This window comes from Strigops habroptila, chromosome 2, assembly GCF_004027225.2.
Source record: "Strigops habroptila isolate Jane chromosome 2, bStrHab1.2.pri, whole genome shotgun sequence".
Lineage (NCBI taxonomy): Eukaryota > Metazoa > Chordata > Aves > Psittaciformes > Psittacidae > Strigops > Strigops habroptila.
The window spans coordinates 63,114,957-63,132,451 of NC_044278.2; the positions used below are offsets into that span (position 1 = coordinate 63,114,957).

General features: G+C 35.6%; 1 protein-coding gene across 1 annotated transcript in view; it reads left to right on the plus strand.

Moving 5' to 3' along the window:
* TUBGCP3 (tubulin gamma complex associated protein 3) overlaps positions 1-17,495 on the plus strand; it is a 53,695-nt gene that overhangs the window by 24,519 nt on the left and 11,681 nt on the right. The window contains exons 6-13 of the mRNA XM_030477066.1: positions 133-305; positions 2,912-3,030; positions 6,108-6,233; positions 9,823-9,891; positions 11,658-11,790; positions 12,716-12,882; positions 14,485-14,595; positions 15,014-15,122. Coding sequence (XP_030332926.1) covers positions 133-305; positions 2,912-3,030; positions 6,108-6,233; positions 9,823-9,891; positions 11,658-11,790; positions 12,716-12,882; positions 14,485-14,595; positions 15,014-15,122 — 1,007 coding nt within the window. The remainder of the gene's footprint in view (positions 1-132; positions 306-2,911; positions 3,031-6,107; positions 6,234-9,822; positions 9,892-11,657; positions 11,791-12,715; positions 12,883-14,484; positions 14,596-15,013; positions 15,123-17,495) is intronic.

The following is a 17,495-nucleotide window of genomic DNA, read 5'->3' on the forward strand; positions in this document are numbered from 1 at the left end:
CCTAAAACAACCACAAACAAAACGTCCACAAAAAACAAACTCAAGCTTGGGGCATTTTTCAACATACTCCAAACCAAGTGATGGGTACAGAATCAAAGTTCTTAAAGGTGTATCTTCCTTTTGTCCTTTTAGACAATCCTATCAAGCTCCGGGTGTTGAGAATTGCCTCCGTCAGCAATTAGGGTCACGTCTCGCGTGGACTCTAACTGCAAATCAGCCTTCGTTACAAAGTGCTACCTCAAAAGGCTTTTCAAATGCTGTGTCCCGTGGTGTGCCAAGGTCAAGGCGAGAGGGGGATACAAGCGGTGAGCAAAGATGTATTTGTTAGCAATAACTTTTTACAGTTGGTATCTATATCCTCCACTATTTTTTAATCATTTTGAAATAGTTTTATAGCATGTTGAATTTTTTGTGGAGTGTTTTGCTAGGATGTACTTCGTGGAAGGATAGAAGCAACTATGAGAGACTAATATATTTGGCCACAATCTCTATGGTTGGTTGCTAATTTCCTTCTACAGTGATTGGTTTGATAATGTGTTCTGGTCCTCTTAAAAGACTGACTTCATTGCAGTGTTTGTCAGAATCAGGTGATTGTGGTTTGTGAGTAATGATCACTCTTTTGATGATCAGAAGATGCTGCTGCTTTTAAGAAGCCAGAAAAAGTGCTCAATGAATAGAACTTAAAATACTCATCCATTTGTGATTCTGTCCTTTAAAACTTGGACACGTGTATGAGAATATAGAGCTCTTAAAACTATTTTTTCAAGTGAGCACGCTGTTTACAGTGCTTGTATTTAGAGGAACTGACATAACTTATTGTCAAAAAAAAAGAAAAATATTGCTAGTTTATTTCCTCAATGAAGCGACTGTAAACTTGAATTGATCGTCCAGGCATCAGTTCCTGAATTTGTACAAGTGTAACTTGTGGACAAGGAGAAATTGTTAAACAGATGATCTCTGTGACAACTGTGTAAGTTTCAGCCCACTCTACTCTTACTGTAAAAGCAGGAGACTTTTCTGAATAAGAGAGCTAATGGCAGATGTTGTCATCCTACAGTGCTGTTAGTCTCTGGCAAATATAGCTAAGGGATGTGGGTTTTTTAATTTTTTTTGTTTTGTTATTGTTTTGGGGGTTGTTTGTTTTAATAACTCCTATATAAAGAGTGTGGATAGTTAGAAGATAAAATATATAGTCTGTCTGCCATCCCCTGCATCTTCGTGAGTAACAGTGCACAAAGCAACATCTTATAGACCAGAGTTGTATTGGTATATCTGAGGGCAGCATTTGGCATTTAGAACCTAATTAACCACTAATTAGCCACTGCTGGTGTGAAAGAGGATACATGGGGCTGTGTCTGTATGTATATAATATTTATAAATGTGTATATATATAATAGATTTGATATGTATAAACAAAAATATAGAAAATCTAGCACTGCCTCTTTTTTTTGTTTTACTAATTGCCATAAAGAGCAGTACAAACTTGTTTCATTCAGTCAGCCAGCAGCTGTGGCTCTTGATTCTTATATGGGATGGTGTAAGTAAAGACTGACAGTTGACTTAAATGTAGTCACTTGTTGATGCAGAAATAGAAGTAGGACTGCATTCAGAATATAAAAGGCTATTGACAAGAAGAATATTCATATTTCTATGAATATTCTAATTAAAAGGGGTGTTTTTTTTTCTTCTAAAGTTGGTTGCTGTTAATTGGAGTTTTCTTATTGCTACATCTACACAGAGAGTATAATCAGGAGGTTGATATGAATTCCTGTTGCATTATTTACCAGTTAAAGAAACATGCACTTGAATCTTTTACCATTTCACTAAGAATTCCTAAAATGGACGAGCTACTCTCATGCATATCTTAGTATTATGAGGAGAATCTGAGTTTTAAACAGCATCTTGAGGTGATGGCTACTTTTACTAAAATAAGAATAGAATTTATTTTTTTGTTTTCTGTTTGGTTTGGTTTTGGTTGGTTGGTTTCTTTTTTTGATTCTGAGTGGACTGTTGGGAAGACAAACTGATGAGAGGAAAATTGGGAAATTTTCTGTGAAATTTGGGAGAAGCATGCTGTAGCATCTCAGTTTCTGGATAGTCATTAAAATTGTTTCATTCTTGATATCTTAAATGAAGTTACAAAAGCAGATGGTACTGTTTTGTCCAGAATAGGTGGGCATATTTGCAGTGGCCTTGCACAGCATCTTTTTCAATCTTCTATGTCCTTTAAATCAAAAAATATCTGACATCTCAAACATAATCTAACCTCTAACTAGAGTTAAGAGCCAGAAGCAAACTGTATGCTGCAATAGTAAAAGCTTTACTAAATCAAAGGTATATTTTTAGAAACAGTATTTACACTTTTCTGTTTGGCAGCTCTGTAGATGTTACACAGCTGACAGTCTGGTTTTGATCTGTCTTTTCACTAAGCAGTTGCATATGTGGTTGAAAGCCAATATTAAACAAGCAGCTCTTCCTTCTGGATTAACTGATTTCCTAGCTGAATGTAGAAGATATTATTCTGTAAGTCACATTTGACAACTTCAGCTGTTTGTTCAAAGAAAGGTAAAGTCATCATGATGCTTGACTTAGAACTTGCATTAGTGATTGAATTAGAAAAGATAACGAGTTTAAAAACTGGCTGAAGTATTGGTTAAAATATAACTATATAGCTGTGCCATACAAGCTGACTTGCTCTGAGAGAATCCCAAGTATCAGTAGAGGCCCGTAAAGGGAGATCTTGGCTTTTCTGTCAGGTTGTTAAGAGGACTTAAAACATTTATTTAAAGATTATAAACACAGGCTTTCTCTTTTTTTCGGCTATGCGTCTAAATAGCTTTTTGAAGTTGTAATAAAATCTGATTGTCCCAACAGATCTGAATAATGTTTTTTTTTTTCTTTTTCTTTCTAGGCTCTGTTGAAGTAACTGAAGCAAATCTTGTAAGAGATGTTTTGTATGTCTTCCAGGGAATAGATGGCAAAAACATCAAAATGTGCAATTCTGAAAATTGCTATAAAGTGGAGGGAAAGGTACTGTATGGTGATTGGTATTTCATATGTTAGCAGAGATGTATGTAGGGGAAAAATAGCCATGAAAAATATGTTAAAAAAAAAAAAAAGGTAAAATATTATCACAAGTCTTTACTCCTCCCCTAGCTTTTTTTTTTTAGTACAACAGAGTAGTTTCAACAGTACTAATTTAAAAACAATTGGGTAGATTAGGTCCCAGAAAGAAACTGTAGCATTTCACAAGATGTGAATAGACTCCAAACTATTAAGCCAATAATTTGAGGATTTTGGTCATCATTTCTGCAATGTAGAAGAGGCTGTTGACTACATTATTCGTGGATTAAATTTAACAGCCTGAGATGTAGAATGGATGCTAGCTGCTTGATATTATGGTCTTGATTACAATTTATAAGTGATTGGATTGGATCATGCAGATCACCCAAGAAAGCACTGTGCCAGAACTGAAGAAAGTGCTTTCAAGTCCTGTTGTTGCTAGAAAATCCAGCTGATGTAAATTTGAAGGAAGGTGTCAAAGAGGGTGCAGAGGAACAGGAGAGAAGCCTGAGGGAGAGAAGCTCTTGCTTTAAGGTGGCAAGATGTTAAGTGTATTTGCAGTGTGGAGAAGAACCAAGGGTGAGATTGGGTCAGCTGAACAAAGAACAAAAAGGTGGTGCTAGTTGCTTTAGCATCTTCTTGTTCAGCCTTTAGACAGTACTGCATCACAATTCAATTTCATCTCACTAAGTGGTTGCCATGTTCTTGTTCAAATGGAAAGACAGTGCTTCCAATTTTCGTATGTGTTAAGAATGTTATACTGTGACAATATGACATAGTCCTAAAATGGTGAGGAATAGATTTTGGGCCATTTCGTATGCCAAGAGCACAGTAGACTTACCTTAATGTTGATGATAACTGAACTAATTTTCTTTTCTCCTCCATAATAATAGCAAAAAATGAAATATATAATTGTTCCCCTCTCTTACTTTACAATGACATTTAGGGCTGCTTAGTGGAGGGAAAAATGGAAAACTTAAATCTTGTTAAGTCAGTTGACATCCTTAAGAATCTGTTTATTTTCTTCTATACCTGTAGATGCTGCAAAGTTTATAATTCCTCAACACCTGCACTGAGCTAAGTATGCTCCATATATGTTAGACTATATATGGGAAAGGAAAGGTAGCATAATAGATTTTTCTAGAGGAATGTGAAGAAAACTTAGTGATTGCAAAATTGGCACTATGAGTTTCATTAGTTTTCTGTGTAGCTTTCATATCAAATAGGCTAGTTTGTAGTGAAAAGCTGTTTTAGTTTGAATTCCTAATTCTGTTAATACAAGGAATTTGATTATTCGGGTGGTTTGTGGTCAGTAATGCTTTTTCCTAAGAACTATTGGTCTTCAGTTATTTTTGTGAAGTCAGTTCTCTTCCATCCTTTTTCCTTATTGGCACTTGTACTGAGCTACTGGACCCAGTGAAAAAATTATTTGACTGACTAGAGCTGCAGTTGGAACTTTTTCTGATGAACAAGGAGGACCAAGGTCATACCTCCTCTAGTTGTTGACTGCATCTTATGCAAAATAGTAGTCAAAGCTTGCAGTTTTCCCTCAGCTGCACAAAGAAAATGATGTTGTACAGAGTCTATTTTTTCCAGAAAGGAACATGCTTTCCAGGATGTTAGTCTTGCTTGAATGTCAGTGTTAATATTAGGTCTGTTGGTGACATTCAGCACTGTATAAGCTAGCAGCTTCTGATTTGATCTAAGAGATACAAATGTAATAACACTAAGCCAGTTTTGTTTGTTCCTGATTTGATTCCTGATTTGATTGGACTTAATGCTTGCCAAGTACTCTGCAGTGGCAGAATTCTAAATGGTTCTTATGTCATCATATTGGTTTTAGCTGCGGGCAGTTTCAAATTTTGTCCAATTATGCTTTTTTAGGCTAGAATTTATCCTACAGAAGTTGTTCAAGATGTTAAAGCTGTGCTTTTACAGCTAAACAAGAGGGCCAGGGAGTGAACTCTGCGCTTACAACCAAATGCTGCTGCCTGGTTCAAGCCCACATTGCTGTGATTGATACACTCTGTAGCTGATTTTTATCTTAGAGAATACCTGTGCTGCTGACAGAAAGACTTAATGAATTAGCTTGACTTCTAGTTCTTTGGCAATCCATTTAGCTTGTTAGTACATTTTCTTTCTTTGGTTTGGACTGTTCCAGCTGGCTCTCAAAGTTACAATTGTCTGTAGAGATGGGATAGGCCCAGTCGTTGTGGGCAGTCAGTGTCTGCCTCTTGGCCTAATGTGTTGGGGGTTTTTGTCGTATAAAATTTAGAAAACGCGATGATGGTTTTCTTGGGTAACATCATGAAATGTGGTAGAAGCAAATCTCAAGTAGGAACAAGAGGAACAGCATCTTATGTGTTAGTAATTAAAAGGAAGAAATGTGCTGATTCAGATGAAAATAGCAATAGTAGTTAAATAGGATGTTGGAACTAAGGCAGACTTTCAGGATGAAGTGAGATACCTGATATAAGTAGAAACATACTAGAAGAGCTCATGGGGCGTGTGATTAAATAGGTTATAAAAGCTGTTACCAGTGGATCGGACTTAAGCTTAGAATTTGGATTCTGTAAGTTTTGGTTTCAGATACCTAGTATGGCATTGGGTCATTTGTCTTCTATTATTAGTCACTACTACATGTGAATCAAAACTATTATTTTCTCTAGGCTTCTTCATTAGTTTCAGTCATTGATTCCTCTTCTAGAGCTCAAATATTTTCAGTCTCACTGATAATCAGGGTAAGATGAAGTGTGATTCTACATCATAAAATTTCAGGTTTCTTCCTCTTTTCTGAAGACCTTTTTGTTACTGCCATAATTGCCTAATGTAAAAAGCGTGTATGAATATGACTTCCAAAAGGGAGGGTCACAAAGTTGCCAGTAGTTTGTTGCTGCTGCCTTTTCAATAGTTATGCGTATAAATTGTGATTTATTTATTTGTGTATTTCTTGTAATTTATTATTTATTCAAATTTAATTGAAACAAGTATTGGCATGGTAGATTTGACTTACCTGCAAGTTACTGTTCCTGTTAACTTTGTAGGTGAGCTTGTCCAAATCTCTCAGAGATACAACAAGTAGACTTGCAGAGCTCGGATGGCTACATAATAAAATAAGAAAATACACAGACCAGAGGAGTTTGGATCGTGCGTTTGGACTTGTGGGACAGGTAGGTCAGCTAAAAAATGGATTTTGACACAATATTTTGGTCTTGTTTCCTTTAGAAACTACTGAGTAAATGCAGTACTAGAATGATGTGTAAACTTTGGAGCTTGGACCATTCATCCTTTGATTTACTCCTTTTATGGAATGCCGCTTTTGTTATGGGTCATAGTCTGAAGGCAAGGAAAAGGCATTTGCTCTTGCTGGTGGTTAGAAGGAATTGGCCCTGTCACTTGTAGCTGGAAGGTCTCACACGTAATTCCTTCTTAATCTTTGTTTTTTTTTCTAAATTCATAAATTTTTATTAAGTACTCATGCATGTTTATAACCAAAACTATTGCTTAAATGGGATGATGGCATCCCTGAGCTGATTTATCACCAATTCAGTTGTTAGAGTGATCTATGCAGGAGACACTCTTGTCAGCTAATATTGTTGTTTGTGTTAATACTGCACTAACTTACATAAAATGCAAAACCCATTATCTTTTACCCTTTCTTTTAAATACAGCATCAAAAGAATATTAATTTTTGTTTTTATAGGTTTCATCATCATGATTTGTAGTCTACAGTAACTTCACAGCTGCTGTAATACCCAAAACCACATTTACTGCTAAGGCATTCCCGTTTCCTCTCACTTGCTCCCTCTGTAAAACTGGATATTATCCCTTCTGAGTCGACAGAAATGTTATTGTTGCCTCTAGCCATAACATCCTACCTAATCTGCCAAGAAATTGAAGTGATTCTCCCTTCAATCTAATTTTTCTTAAGAGGTCAGTAGAGACACTGTAGTGCTTCCTACTTTTCTAATGTTTTATTCTGTTCCCTTCTGTCTCTTATTCTAAGTAACTCTTTTAGTTACAATATAAGTAATTATTTTTCTAGTGATCCAATGCTGATTTCCATGTTTTATATGGTAATGCTACTGTGTATGCATTTTCTTCAGACTCTCCCCTTATATCTGGGTGAAGTTTCTAATTCTTTATCTAGTAGCTTCCTGCTTACACTTATTTTTACTGTCTCTGGCTTTAATCTTCAAGTTTACAGTAAGGGGAGAACTTTAATTCTTCAGTGAATTTAAATGTGCAATGTCTTAGCTACTATGTGCAGGTTTCAGTTCCTGTGCAGAGGGCTGTGCAGTTAGTTTGCTGAATCTGCATAGCTCTGATGCTCTTAATTTTGCTTGAGGCAAGCACTTCTATGCATATTTCTAGGACATGAGTGTACAAATAAGAACATATATTCTACTCCTGCTGTCAGTATCTGGGTAAAAAGATTATATACCATTGTTCTTCATGGCTTTTATAGCTGACAATTTCAGGTATTGCACACTGTATATTAAGAATTGAGCGCAAGAATGTGTTGTGCCTTCTAAAGCATCTTTTGCTTAATATTTTAAAAGAATGCTTGTGTAAACTCCTATTTAAACCACGTGTAGGCTAAGATGTCTGTCACCTCTTTGTTATGATTCTGGTGGCTGTTTTTACTATGCAGATTATCAGGTATTGACGATTATTAGGAGTAGAGATATAACACTACACTACACTTTAACATTATATTATTCTATCTTTACTGCTTAGTATCTAAGTTCTAATTTGTCCTCCGAAAGAAAAAATTAAGAAAAATCAGCAGTGAAATGCCTTATATTTTGACATTTTGCCAATTTAGATCCAGTTGAGGTAGTGGGCATATTTTTATTCTTTTTTCCTGTTGAACAAGCATTCTGTTTCCTTCCTGAATTCTCTTCTGCTGTAGACCAAATCAGAATTCTAGGATAATGTCCAGTTTTCTGTAGTAGTTTGGGAAACAAAAATCTGTAATTTGTGGTGCAGGAATTGGCACTGGATGTAAATTTTAGCTTCTAAAGCGTCTCTGAAAAGTTGTTGGCCAGTTAGATCCTAATTCCTTTTGGCTATTGAAGTCAGTGATTACTGTTCTCACTTTTTGAGGAGATGTATGGTGCCTTTGAATGTTTTCTTGGAGGCTCTATTCTGCCCTCTATCTTGGTGAGTGCTACTTTAATAGGTTCAAAAATGTACTGAAGAAGCAAGTGAGAAGAAATGAAAAGTGGAGTTACACATAAAGAGATTTCTTTTTGCCCTTCAGTATCCTCTGGAATAAAACGAATTTCAAATGTCTTTCTAATTTATGATGTTGAGTTGAAGAAAGGAACCCTCTTTCCTTCGAACGGATATAATGGCAAGATTAATGATTTGGTGGTTCGGTTTTGTTTTTGTTTATTTTTTCCCTAGGCTTCTTAGCCTCTTAGTGGAAAAGAAGATTTATTTTCTACTTGTGCTTGTAGTAACGATTTCTGCCTTGTACATACTCTAGTCAATAAATATTTTACTTTAGCTCTTGAGTTCTTTTTGTGAGGTTTTCCTTATGTTTTCCAAATAACTTTGATTCTGATAATTTTAGAAAGGGGTGAGGGGAAAAGTCCTGGGGAATTGCCTATTAAAAAAAGTCCATTAATATAGATATCAAAATCATTAGCTGAGAATTTGTTAAGAAATCAGTTCTGAACAATTTGTGGTTGTGCATCGGAGTGTTCTTCAAAAAAAGAAAACGTAACAACCCCCCCCACAAAAAAAAAAAATCCAAAAACCACCACAAACAAAGTGCTTAAAGTCCAAAATTTTTAACTCAGTCCAAAATTAGTGAGGTATATTTTTAATTCTGTTTTAGGAAATGTGTTGCAGGATATTTTTTTAGTCTGTATATTAGGTTAAGAGCATTACAGAAACAAAGCAAAACCCCAGGACCCCAAACTGTGGAAAACTATCCGTTACTAAACAAGTATTCTTTCAGGAATAGTTTTTAAAATCTACCTCTATTTTTATTTTTAAACAACCCAAAGTAGCGGTGCTTAGAATTGTTTTACAAAGAACCATTAGTTCAGACCTGTTAACTTCTTCCTGCTTTACACATTTCTTGGGATACACTTAGTCATTTCTTCCATGTCAAGTGAAGAATCGTATACAACTGTCAATTGATAAAAGGCCAGAAATTTAGAGAACTTGATCCAGCAGCACTTACTGAGAGTGTTGTTTTATGAGCATTGTGTTTTCTTGTTCAAGTCATGTAGTCTATATTGTAAATACAATGGTTGCAGCCCAACTTCCATGTTCTGTTATTAGAAGCCTTCCTGAAATTGAAACTCTATTAATACTTTACAACATGCTATATTTTACATAATTATTAAAGAAATTTTCTTCTGGGTCATGTTATGATTTTCATACCCTATGGTAGTTATTAATGTATTTATTGAGCTGATACATCTATTTAGAGAGTTACAGTTTAACCTGTTGATAGAATTAAGACAGCAAGAAACAGAAAGTTGCTTGACAATGTGTATATATTCTTGGAAAAGGTCTCTGCATCTCTTAGGGAAGCACTTACACATTGGCCAATTTTCTAAGAGTTGGCTTTTGTGCTGAAACTTGTAGCTTAATTCCTTTTAGGAAATTTCTAACTACATTCACAGTGCATTGATAGGATAAAAGTTATATAAAAGTTTTTCAGAAAGGTGTTTTCTGATTCCTCCCCCCCCTTTTTTTTCTCTTTTCCTTTTTTTTTTTTTTTTTTTCTTCTCTCAGAGTTTTTGTGCAGCCTTACATCAGGAACTTAAAGAATACTACCGACTTCTGTCTGTTTTACATTCTCAGGTAAGTTAAGTGGTTCTTATTTAACTTTATTTTGCTTTACAGTATCCGAATATCCCCTTAAAGGTATACCTAGAGAAGGATGCACAGTCATTTCTATTGACAGTGGACACAATTCTCTGTAACATTCCCATGAGTATTTTTTTCATAGAAATTCACTGTTACTTGATGTTTTACATAAGCAATGAACATAATATGTCATTTAGGGACAAAGCAGTAGTTCATCTAGCCAGGTTTCTGACAAAGGATGGAATTTCTTATGTTCATAATTGCTGGAGCAGAAATCTTTAAAAAAGAAGTCAACATTCTCAAGACTTGTGCCAGATTATCCCAGAGGTGAGCTTGGTGACTTGTCAGTTTTGTTTTAAAAAGTGATGGGGAAAAAAATCTACTTTTTGGAAAGACTCTTTATTTACCAAACTGTACATTTAGTTACTTGAAAACATGTAGAAATTGTGCCTTGGAATTGAGTGCATGCTGCATTCTTGTATTTGGGAGATCGTACAGGCTGCCAGCTTAGTTGTTGTTAGCTGCAGTTCCAGTTAGCAGTTGAGGCATAGTAGTACATAACAAGAATCTCATCAAAGGATTCAGGATTGTCTTTCTCTCTGTGACTTTATATTATGTCTTCAGAGCTTCCCTGAAACATGGTTCTGCCTTAGAGTTGCCCTGAGTGTATTGTGTCCTATTCCATAAGCTTTTCAGGTGTTCTCCTTGCAGGCCATTTTCACATTACTGGCCCATTTAAAAATGAACTTCCATGATGATGTAAGGGTATTGTCTCTTCCGTAAAGACAAAAGGCAGGTTTCATTCTGTATATCTCTCTTATCATTGCCAATTTCCAAACAAACAAAACTAAACAAACAAACAAACAAGCATGGACCCAGGAGCATCCAGAAGCTAATAAATGTAACTGTTTTTAAGACTGAGATTAATGTGGATAACACTAATCTTAACTGATATGTGCTAGACATGGAAGCATGAAGTGGATTGGTTCTTGCGTTCAATAGTGAAATAGAGCATCTTTTCTAAGATTTTATCTGCTTGGACTGCTCTAGAAACTTCCTTCTGTATTCCTAGGTTGTGTTTTTATCCTGCTTACCTCAATGGTACTTGTATGAAATGTACATTTACATCTCAGATGCAAATATTTGGCTTTCATTTTCAATGGTGGTGTAAGATTCAAGGTAGTCACATTGTGACAGATTTTTTCTTTTATTGTTTTTTTTCAATGGTAGCAATTCCTTAATCTCACTATGTAGTTCACTTAAGTTCTGATGGCTTCTGAATGGCTTTTGGAGGAAGACTTTGAACAAAATTTATCCCATGTTGAACTAAAATAAGCTATCTGTGCAGTAATAAAAAGTTTACCTCCTACCTTTCCTTTAGATGTTTTTCTTTACTTTTTTCTGAGCATCCTTTTGGCCAGTGTTTGCTGTCTTTCAGGATCTCTGCTCTCTTTTCCTTTGCTCTTCTCTTCTTTCGTGACTGTCACCTTGCTTTCCTTAACCTTCTTCGCCTTTGTGCACTGTTGGCCCTATTAAACTTCCACGTCTCTGTCGTTTCACGTGCATTTGATTCTCTATTTCCGCTTGTGTGGCTCTTGGGTTTTGGCTCAATGATTTAATGAGAGAACATATAGTACTGTGAATTTCAAGTGTATTAGTAAAAAACTAACTTCAGAACAAAAAAAGTATGAAACATTAGTTCTACTTCAGATTTGCGAGCTTTGTTCCTTGATATATCTTTCTGTTTCTAATTTGATCAGTTGCAATTGGAAGATGATCAGGGTGTGAATTTGGGACTTGAGAGCAGTTTAACACTTCGCCGGCTTCTAGTCTGGACATATGATCCTAAAATAAGGTTAAAGACCCTTGCAGCACTTGTTGATCACTGTCAAGGTCTGTTTAACATTAATTGAATATTTCTGGGGAAGTTATGTAACTTTGAGTGGTTGTGCATGCCAAAGGTGGATATCAGTAATATTACTGCTGTGGTTTTTTAGAAAATTTTAAGTAGCTAATCCAGAGGGAGTCATTTGCAACCTGTCTGCAGGTTCATACGAAACAACAAAACTTTACAAACCCGCCAGTAGCGGATGGCTGCAAATGCTGAGAAGTGGTGTTGGAGTTGACCAAAACTTTGGCCAGTAACTTATCTATAGGCTATGCTTTGCTCTGAGACAGCTTCTCTGCTGTCTTTGAAAATAAATGGAGATTGTTGCTCTTTGTAAAGAGCATTTGTCGTGGTTTAACCAGAAAAAGCTTACAGAATCTGTTTTACCTTGATTATTGGAATTGGTAACAATTGGGGGTGGGGGGGCTGTGGAGGGAGAAAGAGGAATTGGGCTTTACTTTTAAGACATTCATGAAATTTCTTCTACCAAGAAGCCAGAAAGATGTGTTTGTGTGTATGTATGCACACAGAACGTCTAAGAGAGAGTCAAATACAGGAAAGAAGGAAAACATACTAAGGCTCCTTTAACGCTATTCTGGTAGGGGGAGAAGAGCAGCTTGAAGTCAATCATTGTGTATGATCTGATGCCTTGAAATTTGCATTCCTCCAAGCTACCATAAAGTAGACAGAATATGGTGTCAGAGAACTCTGCTTGATGCTTCAGTGAGATTAATAATTTGTGCCTTAAAACCTTGGAAATCCCTGTCAACATTAAAAAATACACTTTTGCTACATTTTAGAATTTCTGTTCAGCAAGCTATGAATAACATATGACTAGCTACAATCAGTGGCTGCTAAATTTTAGTATATTTGTGGTGTGTATATTCTTTCCTTCACACATTTCTTTTCCTCTCCCCTGTAATCTCACAGGGAGAAAAGGTGGTGAACTAGCCTCAGCAGTTCATGCCTATACTAAAACAGGAGATCCTTACATGAGATCTCTGGTTCAGCACATTCTTGGCCTAGTATCCCATCCTGTACTGAATTTCCTTTATCGCTGGATTTATGATGGAGAGCTGGAGGATACATACCATGAGGTAATGTATGTGATACAATAAATACTTGATCTCTGTTCGTTTGCTTTGTGGGAGTATAATCTGTGGGAAGCCTAGAGGAGAATTTGACAAGTAGACTGTGATGGAAATGAGTGACATATGAATAAGTAATATATACAATAACAACATGACTCTCTTCATGGATGCAGTCAGTGTGATATTTGGAGGTTGCAGTGGTGCAGTGTGTTGTCTCAGTGAGTCACATCCTGTATCTGTTTAGTAGAGGCAGAATGGTGGGCTAACAATAGATGCCTCTGTAGAGAGAGAAAGTCATCTTTCTATCTTTTCTTGCTTAGTGTAAAAACAGTAATGTATGCGGAGTTCTTTGTAAGTGATTAGAATGCAAGCCTTGTATTTGAAATAAAGTTAAGAATATTCTATTCTGACTGCATACTCTTATCCTCGGCTTCATAAATGGCTTCAGTTTGTGAAACTGGGTAGAAGAGGTTTACGGTTCCAGAGTTCCTCTGTAAACTCTGTAGAGTTATTTGTTCTGACTTCTGTAACAGCAAGTTCTAGTAACTGTCCTTTTTCTTCTTAAAACTTTTTTTATGCCTTTTTAAGCTCTCCCAATTATTTTTCCTGTCTCCAGTCAGTACAGTCTTGTTAAAGGGACATTTTTTGGATCCAAGAAGCCAAAGGATCGTTTCTAAAAATGAATTGAGCACTTCTGAGACACATCTGAGTAACTTTTTTTGCATGTGAAATATACTGTCTGACTTCTGAAACTGTCTGGGTCAAAATTAAAATGAGTACAAATGATAACCCACAGCTGATCTTTAAGGTCAGCATTAGGGACTTGTGCGAAATGTCTACAAATCTCTATGGCTAGAAGTGTAAAGCAGACTTTACTTGTTTTCCCAGCTATTCCTCAGATGTGCAATGTGGTGTCTTTTTGGGGTTTTGCATCATTCACTAGCTTTCAACTTGGTTTAAAATTTTACATGTAAGAGTGTGCTTAATACTGAAGATCACTGTTGGATGTGGCTACAATTTTCATACCATCAACAAAGTTTTTGAACAAAGACAATTGGCCGTACTTAATGGAAATGGTATTTGGAGACAGTGAAAAAAGTTCTTGTTGAAAAACAGATATCTTGTTCGACAGGATGATGACAGAATCAATACCCATGTCATTTTAACAAAACGAATAATGTATTTTTAGTTTCTTACAAATGAAAGTATTCTCTTCTGTGGAGTTGAGAGACTTGAATATTTGATCACCAGTTCAATTGCAGGTTTTCTTGGTCTTGAGTTTGTTTTGGGTTTTTTTCTTCAATTCTGCATCTGTAAAAATAGGAAATCCAAAGGGACCTGAGTAAAAATAGAAGTAAAAATAGAACCAGTAAAATTAAAGTATATTATACTTATATTCTGAGCTTTATCTCCTACTCTAACTGTATAACTAATTGCCAGAAAATGCTATATGCTTCTGTATTTTATAGTGGATGTTTTGCAGCTAGTGCTCTTTACCTTGAGGTAGTCAAGGCTTCATAATACATAGAGGAGATTTCTGCATACAGAAATTAAATACTAGAGGAGAGAGTTTACATCTTTGTTCTTAATATTTATTTCAATCTACAGTTTTTTGTAGCTTCAGATCCTACAGTTAAAACGGATCGGTTGTGGCATGACAAATACACTCTGAGGAAATCAATGATCCCTTCTTTTATTACAATGGAGCAGTCAAAAAAGGTATGAATTCAAAAGTTAATCTGACGATGATTTGTTTGCCCTAGGCTGCTGTTTCCATTTAAAAAAAAAATAGAGACTAAATTTGACAATAAATAATAGTCTTAAGAATTTTAGGATTGTTTGCTGAGGACGACTATAAGACTGTTTCTCCTTTCCATTCTTTAACTGATAAATTTTGTTTAAGAAGGTTTGAAGGGGTTGGGAAGAAGTTTGTGTTTAAAACTGTTCTGTGTTAGCATAGAGGTTCTGGACTGCTGTGATTGGCATTGTAAAGCTAAGAGCACAGAAAGATGACAAAATACCTATTTTGGTGATTGTGATTTTGGTAATTTGCTTTTTTGTTTGGTGGTTTGTTTGTTTTGTTGGGGATTTTTGTTTTGTTTTCTTATATGCAAATCACTTTTTTTTTTTTTTTCAGGTCCTCTTAATAGGAAAATCCATAAACTTCTTGCATCAAGTTTGTCATGATCAAACTCCCTCCACAAAGATGATTGCTGTGGCAAAATCTGCAGAGTCGTCAAAAGATGGTAGAGTATCAGTGTTAGTTAGCTTCCTCCCTTTGAACTGAGCTCTCTACGATACGTGGTTTAGACTGTAAATTAACATTTTGGATAGTGAGGTGGAAAGGACTAGAAAAGTCCCACCTGCCCTAAAATATAGGTATTTTAATAGATACTTGTATTTTACACATGTGTAATTTTCTTAATTTGATAGGTTTGCTGGGTGGTTGTTAATGTACTGGATTTCTGAATGAAAACATTGAGGAACCAGTCTGTCTTCAGCTGACTTTTGTTGAGAAAGCTGGGGTGGGAGCAGGGATGTTCTCAAGTGCTGCAGTAAGAATTTGGTGCCTGTTACTTCTCATCAAATAGACTTTGTTATTTGATTCCATAATAGTACTGAATTAATTCTGTGATAAAAAAAAAAATAAATAATTAGTTGCAAGTAAGAGAATGAGCAGTATAAAGAGTCAGGACAGAAGCCTTTTCGTAAATACAGTCTACCACTATGTTCTGTCCAAAGAAAATTGAATATGTGGAAGGTTAGTAAAATTCTTTTTGAAGATTACTTAAAATTGGGGTTGCCAGCTGTTGAATATTAAACCAAAACTTAAGTATCAGAATTCCTTTAGGTTATTTCTTTCTATTTAGAAGAAATTTCAGTTTTAATGAATGAGAATGTATATACCATTTGTGGTTATTCTTTTATGGCATATTCTTTGCACTGAAATTAACATTGTTGTGATGAAAGATAGCAAATAATAAACATCTAAACCAAGGAGACTTTATGTGTAAATACTAAGCAAAGAAGGTAAGGCAACGTGTAGGATACTGCTGCATCTGGGAGAGAGGACAATTTGCTTTCTTCTGGTGATACTCTTCTCCTGTAACTGTAACTTCTTTTTATAACTTGTCTAATATATCAAAGAGAGTTTAATTGTTAAGGTGCAGATCACGGGGATAATTTTTCTGATGCTATTTTGTACATAGTTTCTAGAAGTATAATGTTGTCTTACTAGTATATTCAGCTTTTGCCAACAGAATAATTATCGAAACATTTGGAATTTTTTAGAACATCCTCCTTTGTACTTTTTGATATCTTGTACAGTATTTTTTCTTTTATTCCTATACTCAAATATGACTTTATTATATATAACTATGAAGCTTGGTTTTGTGGGATTGTCCCATGTCTGTCTGCTCCCCTCCCTGGATTAACCTTGAGTTAGTTTTTATATTAACTCTTCACAGCATGGATTTTTAGCATGAGTGCCTCCATGAAAAATGTTCTAATAACAAAATCCCATTCATATCCGCATTTCATCTAATAACATGATTTTTGTACCATGTACAGTGCTTGCCTAGTCAAAGATGAGCTTAAAGTGCAGAGAAGGGTCAGTATTAAGTGAATAAGGACTGTAAATGCATTTGAACCATCATCTTGCCAGCCATTCCTGAAAAAGGCAAAAACATTCTTTTGCTACACTACTTCCATCACTTTACATAGAGCTTATGGCCATGCTTTTCCAGTTGTAATTTGTTTGGGTTTTTTTTTTGCACTTGTTTCTCTCCTTGATTGAATGGAAGATCTTCACAAATACAGGTTCCCTATTATGTAGGGGACAAGAGCTTCAAAGCAAGTATGCTATCTTAAGTGCTGAGAATACCTGTTTCAGACAGAAGTGTAGTTTTAGAAAAGGATGTTATCAGCTATATCTGCAGTGTGCTGAAGGCATGCTGAGCTTATGGTCTGCAGCCTAAATACCTCACAGTATTGCACTGCCTTAATTCTGCACAAAACTGCACTTGTAGTCAGGGCATTTTACCCATTCAATCCAGAAAGAACATTATGTGTCAGTGGTGTCAGAAATACATATTGTCATCCTTGTTTGTGCCATCTGACAATATCCTGAGAGTCCATTCAGATAATTATTTATACTAAGATGATGGAAGCTAGGATGCCAACCTGAATACTTTTTCTCATTTTAAATCAGAACGTTTTATGGGTTTGGCTGTATTTGTTATTTAATTTATTTGCCTTGGAACCTTAACTTTCATGTTTTCCCAGTTTCCTTTTGAGCTTCACAGAATACTGGATGAGAGTTAGGAAAACTCAGGGAATGTCATTGAACCAGACATTGTGAGGTTTCCCTCATTAAAGAGTGACGTCTTTATTAGAGCCACTGTTTATTTATTCAGTTTAAAGGCACTTTATTAATTGAGACTGAATCTTGTCAGAACAACATGAAACCTGGTTTTAATTCTTCCTAACAAAACAAAAAAAAAAAATCAGTTGAAACTAATCCTGGAGCAGGGCAGTGCAATGACTTATACTAATTTGGTACATGGATCTTCATTTTTCACCTGTAGAGCAATAGTTGTTTAATTAAAAATTGTTGAAAG